Source organism: Falco naumanni, chromosome 4 (genome assembly GCF_017639655.2).
Source record: "Falco naumanni isolate bFalNau1 chromosome 4, bFalNau1.pat, whole genome shotgun sequence".
In the NCBI taxonomy this organism is placed as follows: Eukaryota; Metazoa; Chordata; class Aves; order Falconiformes; family Falconidae; genus Falco; species Falco naumanni.
In genome coordinates, this window is record NC_054057.1 from 79,915,916 (window position 1) to 79,935,300 (window position 19,385).

The following is a 19,385-nucleotide window of genomic DNA, read 5'->3' on the forward strand; positions in this document are numbered from 1 at the left end:
AGGGATGGCCCGCGCTAATTACGCCCCGCCCCAGCAGGCGGTTGCGCAGCCTCCAGTCAGCGGAGGTGGGTCGGTGTCCGGGGAAGGGGCGGTGGTTGCCGGGGCTCGCAGGGGTTAATGGCGGGGAGCGGCTGCTGTGGGGTATTCCGGTACGGCTGCGGCAGAGCACAGCTGGCCCAGCCCGGGGTGGGGCAGCGGACCAGGCATATGGAAGGCTACGGCTCCTCGTCGCCCCGTGTTGGGACCGCGGGGAGCGCTGAGGGAAGAGCCTGTGAGGAGGGGCTCGGCCCCCGAGCCGCGGCTCCTTACCGGTGTCGCGCCCAGGTGCGGGCCGCCTTCCCGCTCACCCGGGGGGGCCTTGCTGCGGAGCGGAGAACGCGGCCCGGCCGGAGCGTGCGGCCGCTGCTGTCCCGGCTGGAAACGGCCGCCTGCGTCCCCGCGCCTGCCTGGCGCTCGGGCGGGCGCCGCTCGCTCCCTCATGAGGAAGAGGGAGCCGTGTCCCCTGTCTGGCGACCTCCTGAGAAAAATCTACCTTGACTTGCCCAGTTTTAACAGGCGAACGCTTCCAAACTTCCAGTCCTGCAAGTTCCGAGTCTCCTGCCTCCCAGGAGCCGCAGCCTGGCCGCGCTCGGGCAGCCATACCTGCTGCCGGTGCCTCCAGTGTGCATCTCCCCTCTGCTTCAGTAGCATTCCCCCCTGGCGTTACCCCTGGGGACTCGGAAAGCCTTTATTCTTAGTTCTACCCTGTCTTAATGTGGTTCAAGTCATGGAGGAAGGATGAGGAAGGTAGTTGTGCCCAACCAGTTTGTCCAACCAGTTGTGCCCAACCAGGGTCATGTGCGTTACGCTGCAGCTCAGCACCAGGCACAGCAGAGTGTGGTGTCAGCTCGGGCACTTCAGTCAAAATTTGTTACTGTTCAGGAATCCACTTTTCTTCTTTGGACTCACCCTCTAGTTTCTTTTTGTGATTGTCATCCAGTGCTGGGAGAAATGCAATTAATACCATCATGTGTCTGGCTGGCTTAAGCAGTCTGTTCTTTTGGCTCATCTGTATTAACACTGTTGTAACCACTCAAAATTTCTCAAACTGATCGGCCTTCTGTGAGTCACAAAATGTCAACACCTGTGCTTTTAACCTGTTCAATATAGAAGCTGGCTATTAAGAAGAGGGAGGGAATACTCACGTATGATTTCATTGTAGTACAATTAAAGAGCGGGTCTTCTGGGAAAGGAAGTGTGGTACCTCAACTTCTAATTGAACCTATTTCATAAACAAGGTACAAGGCCAGATGTACCAATTAGTGTAAAGAGTTGTGTCAGATCCTGTGTATTATCATTAGTCATGGCACTAGATGCCTGTTTGCACATTGTTAGAAGGTTTTTGATGAAGAAATCTCAAATTTCTTCTTTCTTTCTTTAAAATTTTCCAAAGCTGACAAGACCTTTGTTTTTTAAATCATGTAGGAAGGAACTGAGTCAAACATGATTTGAGAAACGACTGTTAGTTTGCTGGTAATGTTAGCGTGAAGCACGTTTATTCTTGGTACTTGTGGAATTTGAAGGAGATTCTCCTAATTCAAAGACTCATGCAGGGGGCTCCAAGGAGAAATAGAGATGAAAAGTCTGCCTTTCCAAAAGCCCTAGTATCTGCTGCATAAATCACTTCATCAAGTATATTTGTGAAGGCTTGAATGTGCGCTACTTCAAAAAAAGTGACACTTGTCAGTAACATACTTGCTGTAACAACTTTCATAGTTGGTAATATCAAACTTACTTTTAAAAAGAAACGTTTCAAATAGGCATCTTTTCAATAACTTTATTCTTCACTCGAAGTTTCTTACTAAAAGCTTGTGAAACCAAACTTGTTACAAAAATGCAAAATTTCACCGCCTGAAAATGGAATTGTCTCTACAGCTATAGCTCTGTGAAAACTAAACTTGAAAATATACATCACAATGATGCTCAAGTATCTAAAAAATCAGTCATATTCTTACAAATAAATTTGCTTTAGAAAAAAGAAAACTCAATTCGTCAGCTTGATTTTTTTTTTAATCTATAAAGTTATCTACTCTTTGCATCTTGTTTCATATTAGACCATCTTAAATATATAGGCAAAAATGCACCCACATTTTATTTGCTCTTCAAGAGTTCATGCTTTGAGTTGAGGGGTGGAAAAACTGCCATTCCATCACCTGCCTCAGCCAGAATAGACACTTCTCCGGTCCCTACCTGATTGCAGCTTTTGCCTGGCCCTCGCCTGGTGATGGGGAAGTTACCTTCTTCCCTCGCAGCAGCCGATCTTCATCCACTTTGTAAATCACAGGAAGATTGGAAACAGCCTTGGTTTTCGTTTCCTGTGTCTTCACGGTCCTTTTTATGAGGAGTTCAGGCAGCTGCATATAGATCTGGTTATCAAGCTGAACAAGCAGATATTTAAACTAAGTACTTTGATGGGTATTGGAAAACTGCATTTAGGATAAAATTGTTAATATGCAGAGGAGCAAAGTGTGGACTACTGACAAAAAGCAGGTTGGAAAGCTCTGGAATTAAGTGTGTTTAGTAAGGCTGGATTAGAACCTTCAAACAGATATAAAGGTGAATGAAGTCTCAGTTAAAAACAGATACGTGGGAGAAGTATTTTTGTATTAGGCTTATTAAATCAAATGTGGTCAAGGAGTAACTTTAGGTAGTCATTACTCTGCTTTTAAAAGTACAGGTTCCCTGGAGCTAGCTGTTTTCATAGGACAGTTTACACCAAACATGCTTAAGTTAATTGCTAGATAGATAAACAAAGTCAGCATCTTAAAGATTGTTGGCTGAAGATCTGCTTGCTATCTTAAAGAAGCCTGTATTCTTGGGCTGAATCTGTTATTTGGACATATTTAAAATGCTGTACATGTGTTACTAGATTTTATTTACATGCAGTCTTATACAATGAACATGTTTAAACTATTAAAAGGGGTTTTGATTGTTTTATGGTTTCTGTTCATATCTCCTTAGTTTATTAGGTGAAAGTAATGCTTCCATGGCCTGTTAAAAATTAACATTTAAAAATGCAAGGATAAAACTTGGGTTTTTTTTAAAGATATATCCATCTAAGTGCATGCTGCATTTGACATTCATAGCAATGAAATACATAAGGATATGAATTGAGTCACTTAATTCCTACACAGTCCATAATTTTAAAACTACGTAGCTAGCAAGAAAGATGTAAAATGTATGCAATTACTTTGAACTGTACACCAAGATCAGTGTTTGCAATAGCAGATATTTTATATTGAGTCTGTGCACCAGTTAGGAAAGTATTCTTTTACATTTTTGTCTACTTGTTCCATTGTTTTTTAAGTACTGATTATACTTAGAAATGTCACTGACTTTTTAATATTTTGCATCTATTAAGTTTTGGGCTCTGTGTCTTAGAACTCAGTAAAATGTGTTTCTCATTTTAAAAAAAGGAAGTAAGAATGGGGAAGTTTTCCTCTAACAATCTGTTTCTACACCTCTGAAACAAGCAAATGTTCCATGTCATTTTAATTCAGAAAATTATTCTACTAAGTGTTGTAATTATTTTTGTAGCTTGAGGAAGAAGAGAGTTGTACTTGTGGAAGATGAAGTTCATTTTGGGAATTCATCCTAATGCACTGGCATATTCCATGACTACGTTAGGTGCTGGAATGATGAACAGTATCTTTAATTTCTACTACGTTAAGCTTTTCCTAAACCGATACAAAATTTCAGAAGTAGCATTTCATCAAGCACAGGTATTGTACAATGGATTATTGATTACCATATTGTGCTATGTCTCTGTGTAACCACAACAAAGTAATTGTTTTTACTTACTAATTACTTTCAGATGCACTGCAAATAGTTGTACAGTAAATTCATTTTAAATGTAGTTAATCCGTAAGCAACTGAAGGTACACATAAAGCACATTGTTTACAGTCTTTAGATTTAAAATGTCCAGACTTTAATGGCTGAAAAGATTTTAACCATTGATAGCTTGAAGTAATTTTCTAAACTAATCTTGCACCTCAGCTCCATAGATACATTTAACATTGGTGTTTTCCTATGGACTGTTTAAGTACCTAAATACTGCCTTTATTTTGCAAGTCATTATCCATGTGAGCAACTCTTGTCATAAATGGTCTCCCGAAAGTAATGGGCCAGGTCATGTTTTGAATTACTTGCTGTGAGAGTAATATCAGGACTTTACAAGATGAAAGCCCAGATGTGTAAGCTTCTGAGAGAGTGAAGTCTTGGAGACAGAGGTTTATTTCATGTGTAGCTGTGCACCTGCCTACTTACTCATCTTGCTTTTCAAAATTGCTATAAACCTCTAAATACCTTTAAGAATTTGGTCTGGAGTCTGTTTTGACCTGAGAAGCTTTCATCTTTTTTTTTTTGTTCTTTGAATAGATATTTCTTTTAAATAGATATGGTGTATATTACTTCTGTGGTTGTATAAACTCTGCAGAAAAATCACACTAATGATAAATTCTGTTGTGTTTCTTAATTGTTTGTTGCAGGTTGTATTTATGATATGGAATGCCGTTAATGATCCTCTTTTTGGGTATATTCAAGATAACTCCAAATTTGCATGCTGCTCAAGACGCCAGTTTTCAATTTTATATGGAGCTCCTTTATATGCGTTAGCCTTTTTGCTTCCTTGGTTTCCTTGGAAACATTATGAAGAAGGTGACTGGCTAAGTGGTCTTCACCTCATTGTTGCATTATGTGCTTTTGATGGTTTGCTTACATTTGTGCTTCTAGCGCAGTGCGCGCTCTTTGCAGAAATTTCAACAAGACATGAAAGTAGGCTTCAGCTTATTAAATATAACCAAGTAGCAACACTAATTGGATCAACAAGCATTCTTTTTTGTGGTCTCATATCAGATAATATGGAAAATTTTGCCTGTTTTCAGGCTTTCACTGTTTTGGTCGCAGCATTAGCAACAGCTTGTATGTGTTACACAGGCAAATACAGTACTAGTCAATATGAGCAGAGGGAAATTTGCACAGAGAATGCTGATCAGGAAAACAGTGATGGAGCTCTGTCCTTGTCCTTGGTAATTTCATTGACCAAACAGATTATGACAGAGAAAAACTTTTTATTTTTTGTAACAATGAACTTCTTTCAAGTCTTCCACCTAGCCTTCTGCAACAATTTTATGATGATCTTTGCGGATAATCTTATTCCCAAGGATGTTCTTTCTTCCTTAATAAGAAGTATCATGTACGGAGCAGGCTTTATTTGTCCTCAGGTAGGCCGTTACAGTTCTTTATTTCAAAATATGAAAACATGGTGGTTTACTAGTTTTCATTAGTTTAAGGTATCCATTTACACTCTTTCTTGAAAAAACGCTGTATCCGGCATAAGCCATTGGCTGTACCAAAAAACAAATCCAGCTCACCTGTGCCCTACAAGGAGAAAGTGCCTCTGTGCACTGGCTAACCAAGCGTAAGGGTAGGGTAGCAAGAATGCCCAAGCAGGCAGGCTTGCAGAGTATCTGTTTACAAGAATAGGAGATGTGAATATGCAAAGAGTGAATGTTTTGTATCCTACAGGGTTTATAATACCAAAGTGTAAAGGAATGAAAAACATGATCAAGATAAAAAGTTTCTAAAAGCAAAACCTATAGAATTAGGATTTCTCTCCTCTTTGGTTTTGATTTGTAATAGGTGATGAAAGAATAATCTCTTATTCAGGAAGTTTCTGAGATAAACTGCACACAACAAGAGAAAAATCATTAGGTATTAAAAACATTGTTGAAATACGTGGTATCTCAGTCATGGGAACCAAGCAAAAGTCTAAATAACTGCTTTTGGGGAATAATATGTTCTCATTTATTTTGTTTGCTGTTTTTGGGCAGCTACGGTTACTGGGTAGAGAGAGACATACTTTCAAGACCCCAGTCAGGGTTGGGGGAGGAGTAATGAACTGGAAAAGAGAACCTAAACAAGTAATGTGTAAGAACAAGAAAAGCAGCAAAAATGTCCCACAGAATGTAAACATACTTGTCTGTAGTGAATAAAAAAGTTTTCTTGTTCATTCCCTTCTAACTTCTTTCACTGGATCTTTTAAAACTTTCACATTGTTTACTTACTGGATGATGAAATTCAGGATACTCAAAATCTGTGTATCCTGACTTTCATCATAGGTGCTGATGATGTTCAGAATTTCTGAAAATCAGGCTGTTAAATTCATTAAATTGCAATGTTTTTCAGTAGGTAATATGGAAAAGAAGATACGTGAAAGTGCAACTGGAATTCACAGCTCAATTTCAGTTACTCCTTTAGCTTTTGCGTATATAACATACAAATCCTAAACGTACCTTCTCGTTCCCCTAACTCCTAAGTATCTATCATTTCAATTTTTATCATTCCCACAGGTTTAGCTTTTTTTTTTTTTCTGTAACTCAAACAGCTGATGAACTTTGGAAATAACTTAGAAACAACAGAAATCAGGAAAGCTTAAATAATTTTACACTCAATATACAGCAGTCACTTTTGTTGATAAAATCAGTGTGACAGTGTGAAACGAACAATCTTTCAGAAAATGCATCTGTCTCTGCTCCCCAGAGACTCTTTGTCTCGAAGGTCACTGAACCATAGAGAGTTTGCTGTGACCTTATTTTTCTCAGGTTTTGTCCCTTTGAGCTCAAGATAGAATAAGAATTCTCTGGTGGCAATGTCCTGAACTTCACTTACTGGAAAAATACCCAACCCATGTAAAATAAAGCCCCTTCTTATGAACTGTGCTTCAGTGGCCTGTACTAAACTAGATTTCAGCTTCTGTCTTAGGTTCAGTTTAGTAGTGGGTGTGAAGAGTAAAACCTGCCTGCAAGGGAAACCTTGTTGCTCAAACAAACAAATTTAAATTTGTGTCATTAAGGTAGTATTTTTCTTAGAAATATGCAGTCTTAGAAACATGCACGTAACAAGGAATTTTCTAAATTACAAGTACTTCCTGAGACAGGGTTATTTCTCAATTATAGGGAGACATGGTCATGGTTTTTACAATAACAGACATTACATAATCTCTTATCGTTTCTAGTGCAAACACTTTTCTGCAAAATGCCTGAGAACAACCAGGGGGAGGAGTATGTTTTAAGTTTCTTACAACCAGATTTTTTTCTTACATGAACTTTCCAGATTTGTTTTACCTTCTTGATCATTGGTTTAAGTAGAAAACTTGAGCTTCTTTAAAATTGCATTTGCTGCAGTAATCTTTCTCTGGTTTTGTTCTTTATGTTAAGGCATTTAAATGTGGGAACAAATGTACAATGAGAATTCTCTCCTGTTCTGTTTATTTCTGTAACACAGAAAGAGAAAATGTGTATTGCTATTGTGAGTATTTTTTGTGACAGTGTTGAGGACCACATACATGTAGATGGTGACATAGGCTCATATAAAAAGAACATAATGCATTACAAAATGTCCTCTTTAAAGTGGAAAGCAAGGAGCAATAGAGAAAAGCTTACACTTTGTTCATACTATAATCAGCCCTTAATACCACTTTTATGAGTTTACTTGTCACTAGCTTCTTGTGTGGATTACTGCTGGTTAAGATTGGTGGAACTGAAATACACATTGTCCACTGGCATCTGCCTTCCTCTACTTGCTATTAAAGTCTCTAACTTGCTTCGATCAGCTGTCTTGGTGAGCTTGCTTTATCCACTTAGAAGTCATGCTTTATTTCTATAAATGTCAGTTAAAACAGTAATATTAATGAAAAAACAATTACTGAAAATATTTTTGATCAGCAGTTAAAATTCAAATGGCAAGGTGCTTGGTTTACAGTTAACATACTGTCAACAAAATTGATATTTAAGGGATATCAAACATAAAAATCATGAGCATTAAATAATAGATAGGCAATGTGGGAAACAGTATTGTTCTCAGGATATAGTAGTTCTCAGCTGGCCAGTTTTGAGTGAAAGGAGACCATTATTACCTGGTAGAGGTAGCATAGAGTGGGCCAGTAAACAGTTCTCTTTGTTCAATTCCTATTTTTTTTATTTTTCCTATTTTTTCTTTGGATTGAACTTTTTAGAAAGGGTTGGGTTTTGTTGTGCTTTTTTTTTTTTTCCTTTAGTGGGTAGTAAAATTTATGTCTGGTCTGTGCTTTATAACTTTAATGCTGAGATAGTGTACTGTATCTTTTCATCATATATGTGTATGTATTATCTTTTCAGTGCCTTGTTCTTCTCAGTCACGCTTCATTGAAGAAGTTTGGTTATTACAGAATCATCTTGTTTTCCTTTTACTTGGAAGGAGTAGCTGCTGCTGTCATGTTTGTTCTAGGGCCAGAACACTACTATCTGTTGGCATTTTATCTCACAACAAACATGTAAGTAAATACACTTCCCTATTCATAGATACAGCTTAAATAATTCTAATAGAATGGACACTTATTTTTCATAGTGTGAAGATTTTGCTACTGCTTTTATGGTTTTCTTTCTGTTCTACTTGTCAGAAAAGTTGAGACTCCAGTTACAACTTCTTTTTCAGCTTTCATTTTATTCTGCTTCAGCTTTTTATTTCTGTTAAAAAGAAAAAAAAGGCTTAAATATGAACAGTAGTTAAGGTTTGCAGCCACATGCCTCCAGCTGCTTATTGCTTTAACATGAGATTCAAGGGAAGCAGAAGCTCTTCTCATCCACATAGACCCAGAAGATTTTGGTAGAGGAACTCTTCAGAGACTATTTGGTAGGAAAGCCCAGACGTCATTTTGTATTGCGTGAATACTTGTGTGTTGCACTGCAAAACAAATATCGGTTAAGTCAGCTATCAGTTAGGTAACCAATACTCAGTGGTGCCAGGTAAGTATGATGCCAAGAAGTAGTATTTTCATGGAAGAAGTATATTGTGGTACATGGAGAACCTTATGTAAAAATAAAGACCTGTTTGTATCTGAATATTGTTATAGCAGTTCATTTTTATTTCTTTATTTTCTATTTCATTGCTTGCTTGCTTTCTACATGTTCCTTCCTACCCTCCTTTTCTTCATCTTTTTTTTTCCCCCGTTTCCATTCTTATTTTCAGTATTTCGTTCACGGGCTACTGTAACACTGTGAACAATAAATTAAATTTCATTACCTGCATACTTCAAATGATGAAGATACATGTTGATTTCCCCAGGAAAAAATGTCTAAGGTACCTAAAGAGCGTATGTTTAAAGTGCTAATTGTTCAAAGAAGCCTCTCGTAAGTAAAAGATAATCTCAGCCAAAATTTAATACCACATAGAAATTATAATATTTGAGTTTATGGCTTCACTTAGCAGTTTGTTAACAGCTTTCTCTGTTTGTGTTTAAATGTATGTGTATATATATAATGTAAATACATACATAGGAATGCATATACAATCTGTTTACTATTCTAATTCTCCCACTTTGAAGTTTGTCTTCCATGTAGTCTCTCCAGTAATGCTCATGTCCTTTTCAGATTTCAAGAGAAAATTTTCAGTTCCTCTTTCTTCTAAGGTGTTTCTTTTCTCCATGTCTTTTTAAATTGCTGATAATCTCAAGCAAGTGTTTATGACCTTTTGCGCCAGTGTCCAGGAAGAAAGGCAAACCCCTCCCCCACCTTTTAGGTTTGCATATCAATTTCTAATTCTCAATTAAGAGCAGATCTAGTAATGCTTCAGAACTGCTGTTTAAACAGACAAATCACTATGTTTTAAAGAGCGTCTCAGCTTTCTGTGTTTGCAGATATGTCCATTGTGAAAGTGTATATAAGAACGATGAACTTCTTAAATATTTTGTCTTTCTTTAGGGTAATTGTACAAGCTTCATTTAGTTTGTTCAATTTGCCTTTGGCAGATATTGTTGATGCAGATTTAATAAAGCACAAGCGGAGGTATGTCAACCGTAGCTGTTTTTCTTTAAATATGCTATCTATTTGCCACGTTACTGTTTCCTAAGTTAGATTGTGTCAAAGTAAAGACAGTAACGATCTTTGATCCTTGACACAGAAGTACTTTTGGTAAAAGCAACTTAGGATAAGTAGAGATAAGAACTTGAATAAAGTTTCCTGCAGTTAACTTCAGTAGTGTAATTTAAACAGATTATTAGGTCATTTCTAGTTTTAGTTATACTACAGTATAAGCCAAGTCCTTCAGGTTTTTGTGTTTTCATTTTTGTTAGCTTCAACGGAATTATTTTGTAACCATATACATCTGCTGTCATGTATGGAATTTTCTGAATAAGGTCTTTCTAACATGGAAAAAGCATTTAGAAAGCTTTAGCAATGCTACGTAAAGTGCAGATTTCAAAGTCTAACTGGTTGCTGTTATCTCTCTGAAATAAAAATTGATAAAACCTGCTGTGACGTAGCATATTACAACTCATGGATCTTTTGGATGATTATCACAGTGCAGATAACTTTCTGTTGGTTCCATAAATATTTATGTCAGTGCAGATTCAGGTCTGGTCAGGTCACTGTATTAAAGAACTTGCCCCTCAAAGGTGAGAGCTATTGCTTTCATGAAGAAAAAAAAAAAGCCTCCTTTTTTGGTCTCATGCATGTAAAGTCTTAAGTTGTAATTAATTCTTCATGTACTGTTCAGTCTTAACTTCGGTAATTACTCAGTGTGCACAAAGTCAAGCTTGAATCCAAGTAATTTCAGAATTGGGGCCAACCTATAGATATACCCCAGAGGTTTATTACCTTTCATTTCCAAAGAAATTTAAATTTCTTTGTGATAGCTGATCTGTTTGCTATAATGTATGAACTTTATAAAGCTAAAGATCATGATAGTTAGCATTTGCATAGTAACAAGATTTTTATGATCGCTAATTAATATACTAATAAGTTTGTGTTTTGCATTCATTTGGTTTTTTCCCTAAATATATTAGATCACCACTTTCCTCTATGGTTTTTGGTACCAATGCTTTATTTACCAAGCCTGCCCAATCTTTGGCTCCAATGCTTGTGGTTACAATACTAAATCAATTTGGATACGAGAACCTGAATAATGAAGTTGCTCGACCTGATCCAAGGTGAGTTCAAAAGAAGTACTTTAAATCATATAAATTAACATGAAATAATTGTCATCTAAAAAGCAAATTAATCTGCAATAGTTTGCATCAACTGCCCTTCAAAAATATGAGTGCTTTAAAAATATTTTCCAGTTGGTTTATGTCTAGAATTAGAAATGTTTTTTAAAGAATAAATCATTTATTGAACAATTCGCAAGGATTTCTACCTAATTTTGAAAAACAAAGGATTTATTTTACTAGTTAACCATCTCCTGTTCTATTGCAAAAAAGAAAAAAAAGTTTGAGATCACCTAATTCCTCTTACTACGACACATGTTGTCCTGACTCCTGTGTTTTGATTTGTAAACCTGCTTCCTTAAAATGTATAATCCTAATAGGCTTGCGTTTAAGATACATTTTTGTTTGAGAGACAGCAGTATAATCACTGAGGGAGGGAATTTGCCTCGAGTAGGAGTATAATTTTGGCTTCAATGCTACTTACCATTCTAATGGTAATGATTTCACTGCAGTCCCTGGAGACCTTAATACACAGCATAAAGCTGTGGTTGCTAGTTAGCACATTGGAAATGCATGGGCTTTTATAAAAACAAATTAACAGGGACTCAGTACACTGAAAGGGTCATAGGCTGTTTATTCATGACCAACAAGAGGAAGTGGCAATACGAGGAATAACTGAAGTCAGGACTAAAAGGTAAAAATTAGTCCTGATTACGATTTGCTTGAGAGAACAACATGAATATTCCGAGAACTACATAGCTCTCCTAAATTTTGAGTGGAAACTTTAAAAAGTACATAGAATACAATTGTATATGAACTTTTGTGGAGATAGGAAAGGACTGGTATATGTCACCTAATGCTGGAGGAATGTTGCATATTTGAGGAATTTTCTAAAAAAATGTACGAGGAAAGCGTGACATAAAAGGACAACAGGTGGTCTTCAGAAAAGCATCCTGACACAAGCAAAGAAGGCTTAACTTTGAGGATATGTGTGAGAACAGTTAATTCTATTTTAATACATTCTGTAGATAGCCAGCCAATGAGATGATGTGAAGAGGACGTGAACCTCATTATAATGTCAGATAAGATGAGTGATTTTTGCAGAAGAATAGTAGGTTGAACTGGATGTGGATATGAGAGGGCTGAATATATTCATCTTGATGATTCAGAGAAATTAAGATTTGAATTCTGATCCCTTTTGATCAAAGAAATGATCCTTTTCTGGATGGATTTTAAATCACAGTAGTTATAAATCTCTTCCCCCCCCCCCCCCCCCCCCCCCCCCGTAAGTAGCCTCTGGACTATAGCAACAATAAATTTCTTGAATATAGAGTTGTTATACTTTGAATGCTTAATCTCTAAAACCTATATTTCCACTTGAGTCACATTGCGATTTGATCTACTTCACTAGGACAGGGAACAGCATAAAAGTACAAAGCTGAGATCAGTTAATCAAAGAGCACCTGATATATACTACATACTATATTTCTCTTGCCCATCTCTTCAAAAATAATTTCTTAAATATAAAGCAGTCTGCATGTTTTTTTTGTATATGTATGTGTGAATGTGCATGTCCTTCACTTTGCAAATGGACTACAGCATGGACATACAGTCCACAAAGACCAGACTACTCAAGATTGTTTCTAGGGAATCAGTTTGCCCATGGCAATGTACTCAGACCATTGACTGAGCTAAAATTACTTATACATATTAAAACCTTATCAGCTGATCTCAGATTTCAGCCATAGGCAGACAGCTAAAATATACTTGTCTCAGGACAAAGTTGTTGGAGGACAAACAGAAACTGAATATAGGAGATTGCTTAAAATATGTTCAAACTGTTTGGGGAAAAAAAAAAAAAGAATTTCACATATGTGAATTATATGTAATGAAGTGTTATGACCCATGTCAATACAATCTCAGCTGTGTCCTTCCTTTTTCTCCACAACTGGCAATATCACGTGTTCTGGAAAGTGTTTACTTTATTAGGTGTAATGGTAGTGAATTATGAAGATAGCACAGAGGACCTTTATTTTGCATTAACAAAATGTTTGGACCCTGAATAAACGTGTCTGAAGAGTTTCCAGCAATGTTGTTTACTGGGAGAAGATGCAGTCAAAACCCATAAACTATTTGCTGAATTCTAAATAACTTATTTTTTCTTAAATTGAAAACTAAGCCATAGCAATAATGATGGAGCAGCTAATCCTGGAAACCATTTCCAGGCACATTAAGGACAATAAAATAATCAGTAGTAGTCAGCATAACTTCAAGGGGAAGTCACGCTTGACCAACTTGATAAACTTCTACAATGAAATGTCTAACCTGGTAGATAAAGGAAGGGCTGTGGATATTGTCTACCTGGACTTCAGTACGGCTGTTGACACTGCTTCCCATAAGATCTTCATAGGAAACCTTTGGTACAGGGGCTGGATGAGTGTACAGTGAGATGGGTTGAAAACTGGCTGAATTGCTGGGCCCAGAGAGTGGTGACCAGTGGCATGAAGTCTAGTTGAGGCCTGTGACTAGTAGTGTACCCTAGGGGTCTGTGCTGGCTCCAGTGCTGTTTAACATCTTCATTAATGATGTGGATGACAGGGAAGGATGTTTGGTGGTGACACAGAGCTGGGAGGTGTGGCTGCTGATAATGTCAGAGGGTCATGCTGCCAGCCCGAGGAATCTTGACAGGCTGGAGAAATGGGCTGACAGGAGCCTCATGGTTCAACAAGGAGAAGTACAAAGTCCTGCAGCTGGGGAGGAACAGCTCCGTGCACCAGTATATACTGGGGGGCACCCAGCTGAAAAACAGCTTGACAGAAAAGGACCTGGGGGTCCTGGTAAGCACCACACTGAACATGAGCCAGCAATATGCTCTTGTGGCAAAGAAGGCAAAAGGTATCTTGAGCTGCATTAGACAAAGTATTGCCAGCAGATCAAAGGAGGTGAGCCTTCCCCTCTGCTCAGCGCTGGTCCAGCCCACAGGGGAAGGGTATGTCTTTTTTTCCCCTTCTTCATTTATGTTATACATTCAGTGGCATTTTATTAATAGCATATTGCCTTCAGAATGGGCTTCACAGATATTCTGTCTTTGGTGCTCATTTTACATTGTATCAAAAAAAAATGATCTATCAAAAGCTATCTGCTGTGACAAATCATATATCTTCTGATTCTTATGCCTCCAGCAAAGTTCTGTAAGATGACACTTCACCTGTACCTCCTCATTGTTCCAGTGATTACATTTTGGTTCTTCAGCTATGTGATGTTATGACTCCTTGACATCCTCCATGATCAGGATATTTCATTAGAGTACCAAAACTCCGTTAAGAGTACCAACCAACTATAAGTTGCCAGATTTTAAGCTTTGCCTGTCTTTTCTTGCCATCATGCTGTTGAGTAATTCACACATATATATTCTCTGCCTCAGTAAAGCCTACATTTCCGAGCAGCTTATTAGGGCAACTGGCATGTTACGAGTGAAATTCTTTTCCCAGAAGACCTTTTGAGACAATAATGCATCTTTGTCTTGGTGGCTTCTGTTACACTTGTATTCTACAGACGCTCAAGCTGGTAAGATGCTGGTGAGGTTTTATACAGAAGGTAAAATTCTAGAAGAAAGGAAAATTTAGTCCCCTCTTTATTTCATCTGTGAGGTATCATAGTACCTCCAGGTGGATGCTTAAGATTCATCAGAAATGAGAAAATGCTTATGAATGGTGATCCCAGTACTGTATTAGACCAGGCATTCCAAAGACCTAGCCTGTCTGTCTTTTCCTCTGTATTGAAGCCCTTGAACTGACCGTTATCATCAGCTGTTTACTTACCAGTACCAGTATTTACTTCCGCTTCAACGTGACTTCTTAGTCACAGTGATGCCTTCTTTCTTAGGAGCAATCTGGGTTCTCTTGGTTTTGCCTCTGGTATCCTAACTCTGAAGTGTGACATTTGCTGTGAATAGTGTATCTCTTTTCCAGAAGTTGTTTTTGCTTTTTGGTGTAACCTTTTTCACACGTGATGTTGGCCTGTATATTGTATACAATTCTGTATGTGTCACACAGGATTCTGTATGCATTAATATACACATTATACCACATTCTTAGGGAATGTGGTCACTACACATCAGTTAAGCATTCTGCAGTTAATACTAGCTTAAGTATTTTTAAATATCCTTAAAATTTGAGCAATAGCTTGCAGAATGGATGGACCTGGTTTGTTTTTTTCCTTTTAGTCTGTCATCACAGCAAAGCATTACCTGCCCCATATGGCTTGGGTTTTTTGGTGTTTTTTTGGTGGGATTTTTTTTTTTTTTGGGGTGGTGGCCGTGGGGTTTTTTTGTTTGTTTTGGTTGCTTGCTTGCTTTGCTTTGCTTTTTTTTTTTTTTTTTCTTTTGCTTTGGTTTGGGGTATTTTAGTTTGGGGTTTTTGCTTTGGTTTGGGGTATTTTAGTTTGGGGTTTGAATTTCTTTTTTTTTTTTTTTTTTTTTTTCCCTGTAGAAAAGATACCTAGTTTAAAATCTCCCTCTTCTGGAGAGCCACTGCAACTACAGCTAACTTCCCTTGAAGGTGTGCTCCGAATTAGTTCTTCAGAATGAAGCTATTTGACAGTAACTTTACTTATTGGAGGCACCTCAAACTGTTAATGCTTTCGTACTGAATTACTGGACTACATCACATTCTATTCAGAGTGATATTAGGGCTGTTGAGTGTAAGATTCTATGTTTTATTCCTGCATATGCAAAAAATGTAGACATGGAAATTTCTGAAGTTACTGGTCCAGCTGTTACTAGGATAAAATCTGAGCTCTGCTCTTCATTTGTCCTAGTCCCTTAATGAAATATTTTCCTATTCCTTGTTCTGTGTACTATAGATATTTTTCATAATTCCTGGAGTAACTTAAGGTCTTACAGTACAATAAGTAATACTATTTTCTTAAACCAATACTGTTCCAGTGAGACCAAATCAGGATTGCACAGGTGTGAGTGATTTGGCAATGTTCTTTCTTTTTTTTTTGTCCTTCCTGAGGTCCATGTATAAAGACAGAATAATTTTAGTACTGAAAACTGCAGTCCTCTTTAGCGTGCAGAACAAGCCAAGTACAGCCCCAACATCCTGTTAACTGTGTCTTAGTCCTGTTTTCATCTTCAGATAGGTAATTTGTCTGTGGCCTCTCTGCTGAGTACAGTTAACTGTTGGCAGTTGTGATGTTGGTGTGCATGATGGGAGCCTTTGTTTACTTGTAGGTGGACTGAAAATGCAATTGAATGCAGGCCAGTAAACAACATCCAAATAGTAAATTATTGTCACTGCCAATAAACATTGGCTATGGACCAGTGACCTGCTAGTGAATACCTCCAGTCTTAAATGCCATTGCCCAAGTGGTTAAGTAATTCACTTGTAACCCTCTGTTTTTTTGTTTCCTTTAGTAGCATTAGCATGACTCCAGATAAATTGTGATCGTTGTGTGAGTGTGTCTGCTAAGGAATAAATCTAGGCTGCTTTGGAGGTTGCAAGCACTGTTTCTGTTTAATGCAGGGAGATAGGAATTGATTCTTTTATGATTCAGAGAAACTCTTAGGTTTTGTTCAAAAGCCTGCTCAAGTTTTCTTCACAGGTTTCAGGTTTTTTGGATCATGTCTGTAGCTTTTTCTGTGAGTCTCCTGTCTTGTCCCTGAATGCTAAGGGAAAAAAGTAGAAAATAACATAAACTGCCCCATGGAGAGAAAGTTCATTTAGGGGCTGTTTCTCAGCTTGAGTTGACTTTCCTAATATTTAAGTAATTAGAATGCAATAATTAACAGAATGCCAGTAGATAATGATTCTAGCTACTAGATGAATGCCTAAATGTATGCTTTGAGTTGTCAGAAAACATACTGTTTGTAAAAGGGAACTCATTCAACTCCTTATTTTATATTTTCTTTTTTGGTTCATATTTGATGTTTTTACCTCTTATTCCATAGAGAAGATTTAGATGAGGAAATACCATGCATCCATGAGAATAAATGAGAATGACTGTTAATTTCACGTGTATTCTTTTTATAGTTTATATTATCTTGTAATAATTCATTTTAAACCAAATGCTACTTTTAAACAGCCCTTTACACCATACCTGAATTTATGCATTAATCACGACTTCCATCTAGCAGCAATAACAACAGACTACGGTGATTGCTAATAGCACAGATTATAACTTCATAAAATATTTTTTAATTAAAATGTTTGCTTCCATTTTCTGCTTTTGTTTCACTTCCTAATTTTTCAATCTTACTAAAGCTCTGTTCTAAAATTGGATTATATTACTTAAATTGATTTCTATATTATGTAATACAGATGTGTACTAAAGCAGTGAACAGGATTTCTTAGGTTGCTTACAGTGTATTAAAATTAACTCTTTGAGTGCTAATTTTCTAATTTCCTCTCAGCTATTACGAAAGGAGCAAACAACAAAATACATATTTGTATGTAGAATTAGAAAATATGATTGAAGTACATCTGATATCTGAGATATTTATATTTCTTGTAATTATAATTGATTGGACACAGTAACATGTATATGCTGTATATATGTATACAATGTGAATGCTTTAAAAATAATTTGTTGTAAATTGACCGTGAAAGTTAATTTTCCTCTTCTTGAAAGCTGTTTTTCCCTCTTCTTCCCCAGTTTGTTTTTAGGTCTTCATGATGCCATGTTCTATTTGATCTGTCTGGTTCCACTTTGCATTGCAGTCATACAAATCCTGACGTGGACTCCCTTTTCAATCCAGAATAGTCATATGACAGCTGCGCACTAAATATGTAACTGTTGGTCAGTCAATCTTCTGCTGAACTGTACCACAAAAGAGTTCGTATGTTTTAAATGTGAAAAAGCAAGATCACATTAAATGGACTATTAGGCCAAACACAGTCTGAGCCATTTTGATAAAGTTTCATCCTTCAGTCTATATAGACTATAATGAAGATCACATTCAGCCTTATTGCTGAGCCTGCACAGTTTTTTTCTAGTGTCATTTACCTGTAATGGCTTTATCCTTAATTACTAAATAAAGTCATTTCTGGTATATACTGGTCACTGTTAACTCATTTTAAGAATGGATATGGCAGAAAGGAGTCCCAACCCAGCACCTGGAATTCAAGGGAACTGTATTCTCTTAAGCTTACTGAAAGATGGTGGATTAATTTTGCCATACTGCTAAAATGGCAGATCTCTGAAATTAATCTGGAAGAGCGTGGTGGATATCCCTCATGGATAGCAGGGAGATGAAGAGAAAAATGTAAACAGTATCTAGCTGACCGATATCAAGACAAATCTGACAGCTACCACAGGAAGAGCCAAGAGTAATTAACTACCCTGTAAAAGTCTGCATAAAGCTAAAGAAGAAATTATTAAAATGCTGTTCAATGAAATGTTGCTGGATATGGAAAAGCCCCGTATGTCCTCACTGGCTTCCTGAATATCTGTGGTTGGTGGTAGGTAGATCAGTTTTCTGGATTTAAATGGGAAAATTATTCTGAAGGTAACATATTGTTAGTACTTCATACCGAATGTCATTGTGGTAAGAAAAATATTAGCATATGGATGTAGTAGTGTTCAGTTAGTTGGACAGATCTAAGCACACATATTGAATCTACTCACTTGGTAGTGTTACGTTGGCAAACTCATTTGATGTGCTGCCAGTTGAGGTTAATTTCTGATTAATCAAGATGAAATTAGTTAAATTCTGATTAATTCTTATCAAAATCTTTTCAGTTAAGCTTTTAAATGAATCCTGTGATTTTTATAAAATAAAGGGGTTTTGACAAAATTTCAGAAACATCGAATCCTCTCTTCATTTCACACGTTGTATAATAATATTAGCATGTTTGTAGTACTCCTGTTTAATAGTCTTTTTCCTCCAGTATATCCAGTGTGTAATTGCTTAAGTATAATATAATCACTTCATTTTTATTCTTTGTTTTGCCTGGACAAACATAATTTTAGAAGCACCTCTCTTACAGGGTGCCAGTCACTTGGAAGTACAAGAAGATGCATTGTAGGTATCCTGATACTAAGGCTTTACATGTACTGTGAGAGGTAACTTGGAAAAGAAAGGAGTGTAAGAAGTTGCCTTGCATTTTGCATTTAATGAAGAGGTTTGAGATTTGAAATACCAGTGTTGAAAAACATAGGTTTTTTGTGCCTCAGTTTTTACATTTGCAGAGCAGAAACATTGTTTCCTTGCTTTTTTGAAGGGCAAAGTGCTTTCGAAGTGGTGAGTGAAAAAGTAGGATAGTATTGTTAAATATTTAGAAATCCAAATGAGCTCTTTGATAGGAATATGAAGATTTATGTTAAAATGTAAGAAGCCAGAAGTGTGATGAAGTTTTAAGCTGCATTATCTGTTTTTTATCT

At 37.1% G+C, this 19,385-nt stretch overlaps 1 protein-coding gene across 3 annotated transcripts; it reads left to right on the forward strand.

The window, feature by feature from the left end:
- The first annotated feature begins 13 nt into the window (after positions 1–13).
- Positions 14–19,170, forward strand: LOC121087520 (transmembrane protein 180-like). 3 transcript variants are annotated; one of them, XM_040592615.1, is made up of 8 exons: positions 14–65; positions 3,577–3,761; positions 4,528–5,262; positions 8,197–8,351; positions 9,047–9,157; positions 9,778–9,861; positions 10,860–11,003; positions 17,658–19,170. In XM_040592615.1, exons 2-8 carry the CDS (start codon positions 3,609–3,611, stop codon positions 17,785–17,787), a joined length of 1,512 nt encoding a protein of 503 aa, XP_040448549.1. In that variant the 5' UTR covers positions 14–65; positions 3,577–3,608; the 3' UTR covers positions 17,788–19,170. The 3 variants fall into 3 exon arrangements, with proteins under 3 accessions (XP_040448549.1, XP_040448550.1, XP_040448552.1); XM_040592616.1 differs by lacking the exon at positions 9,047–9,157; XM_040592618.1 differs by lacking the exons at positions 9,778–9,861; positions 10,860–11,003; positions 17,658–19,170 and having other exon boundaries at positions 9,047–9,769.
- Positions 19,171–19,385: the final 215 nt, after the last annotated feature.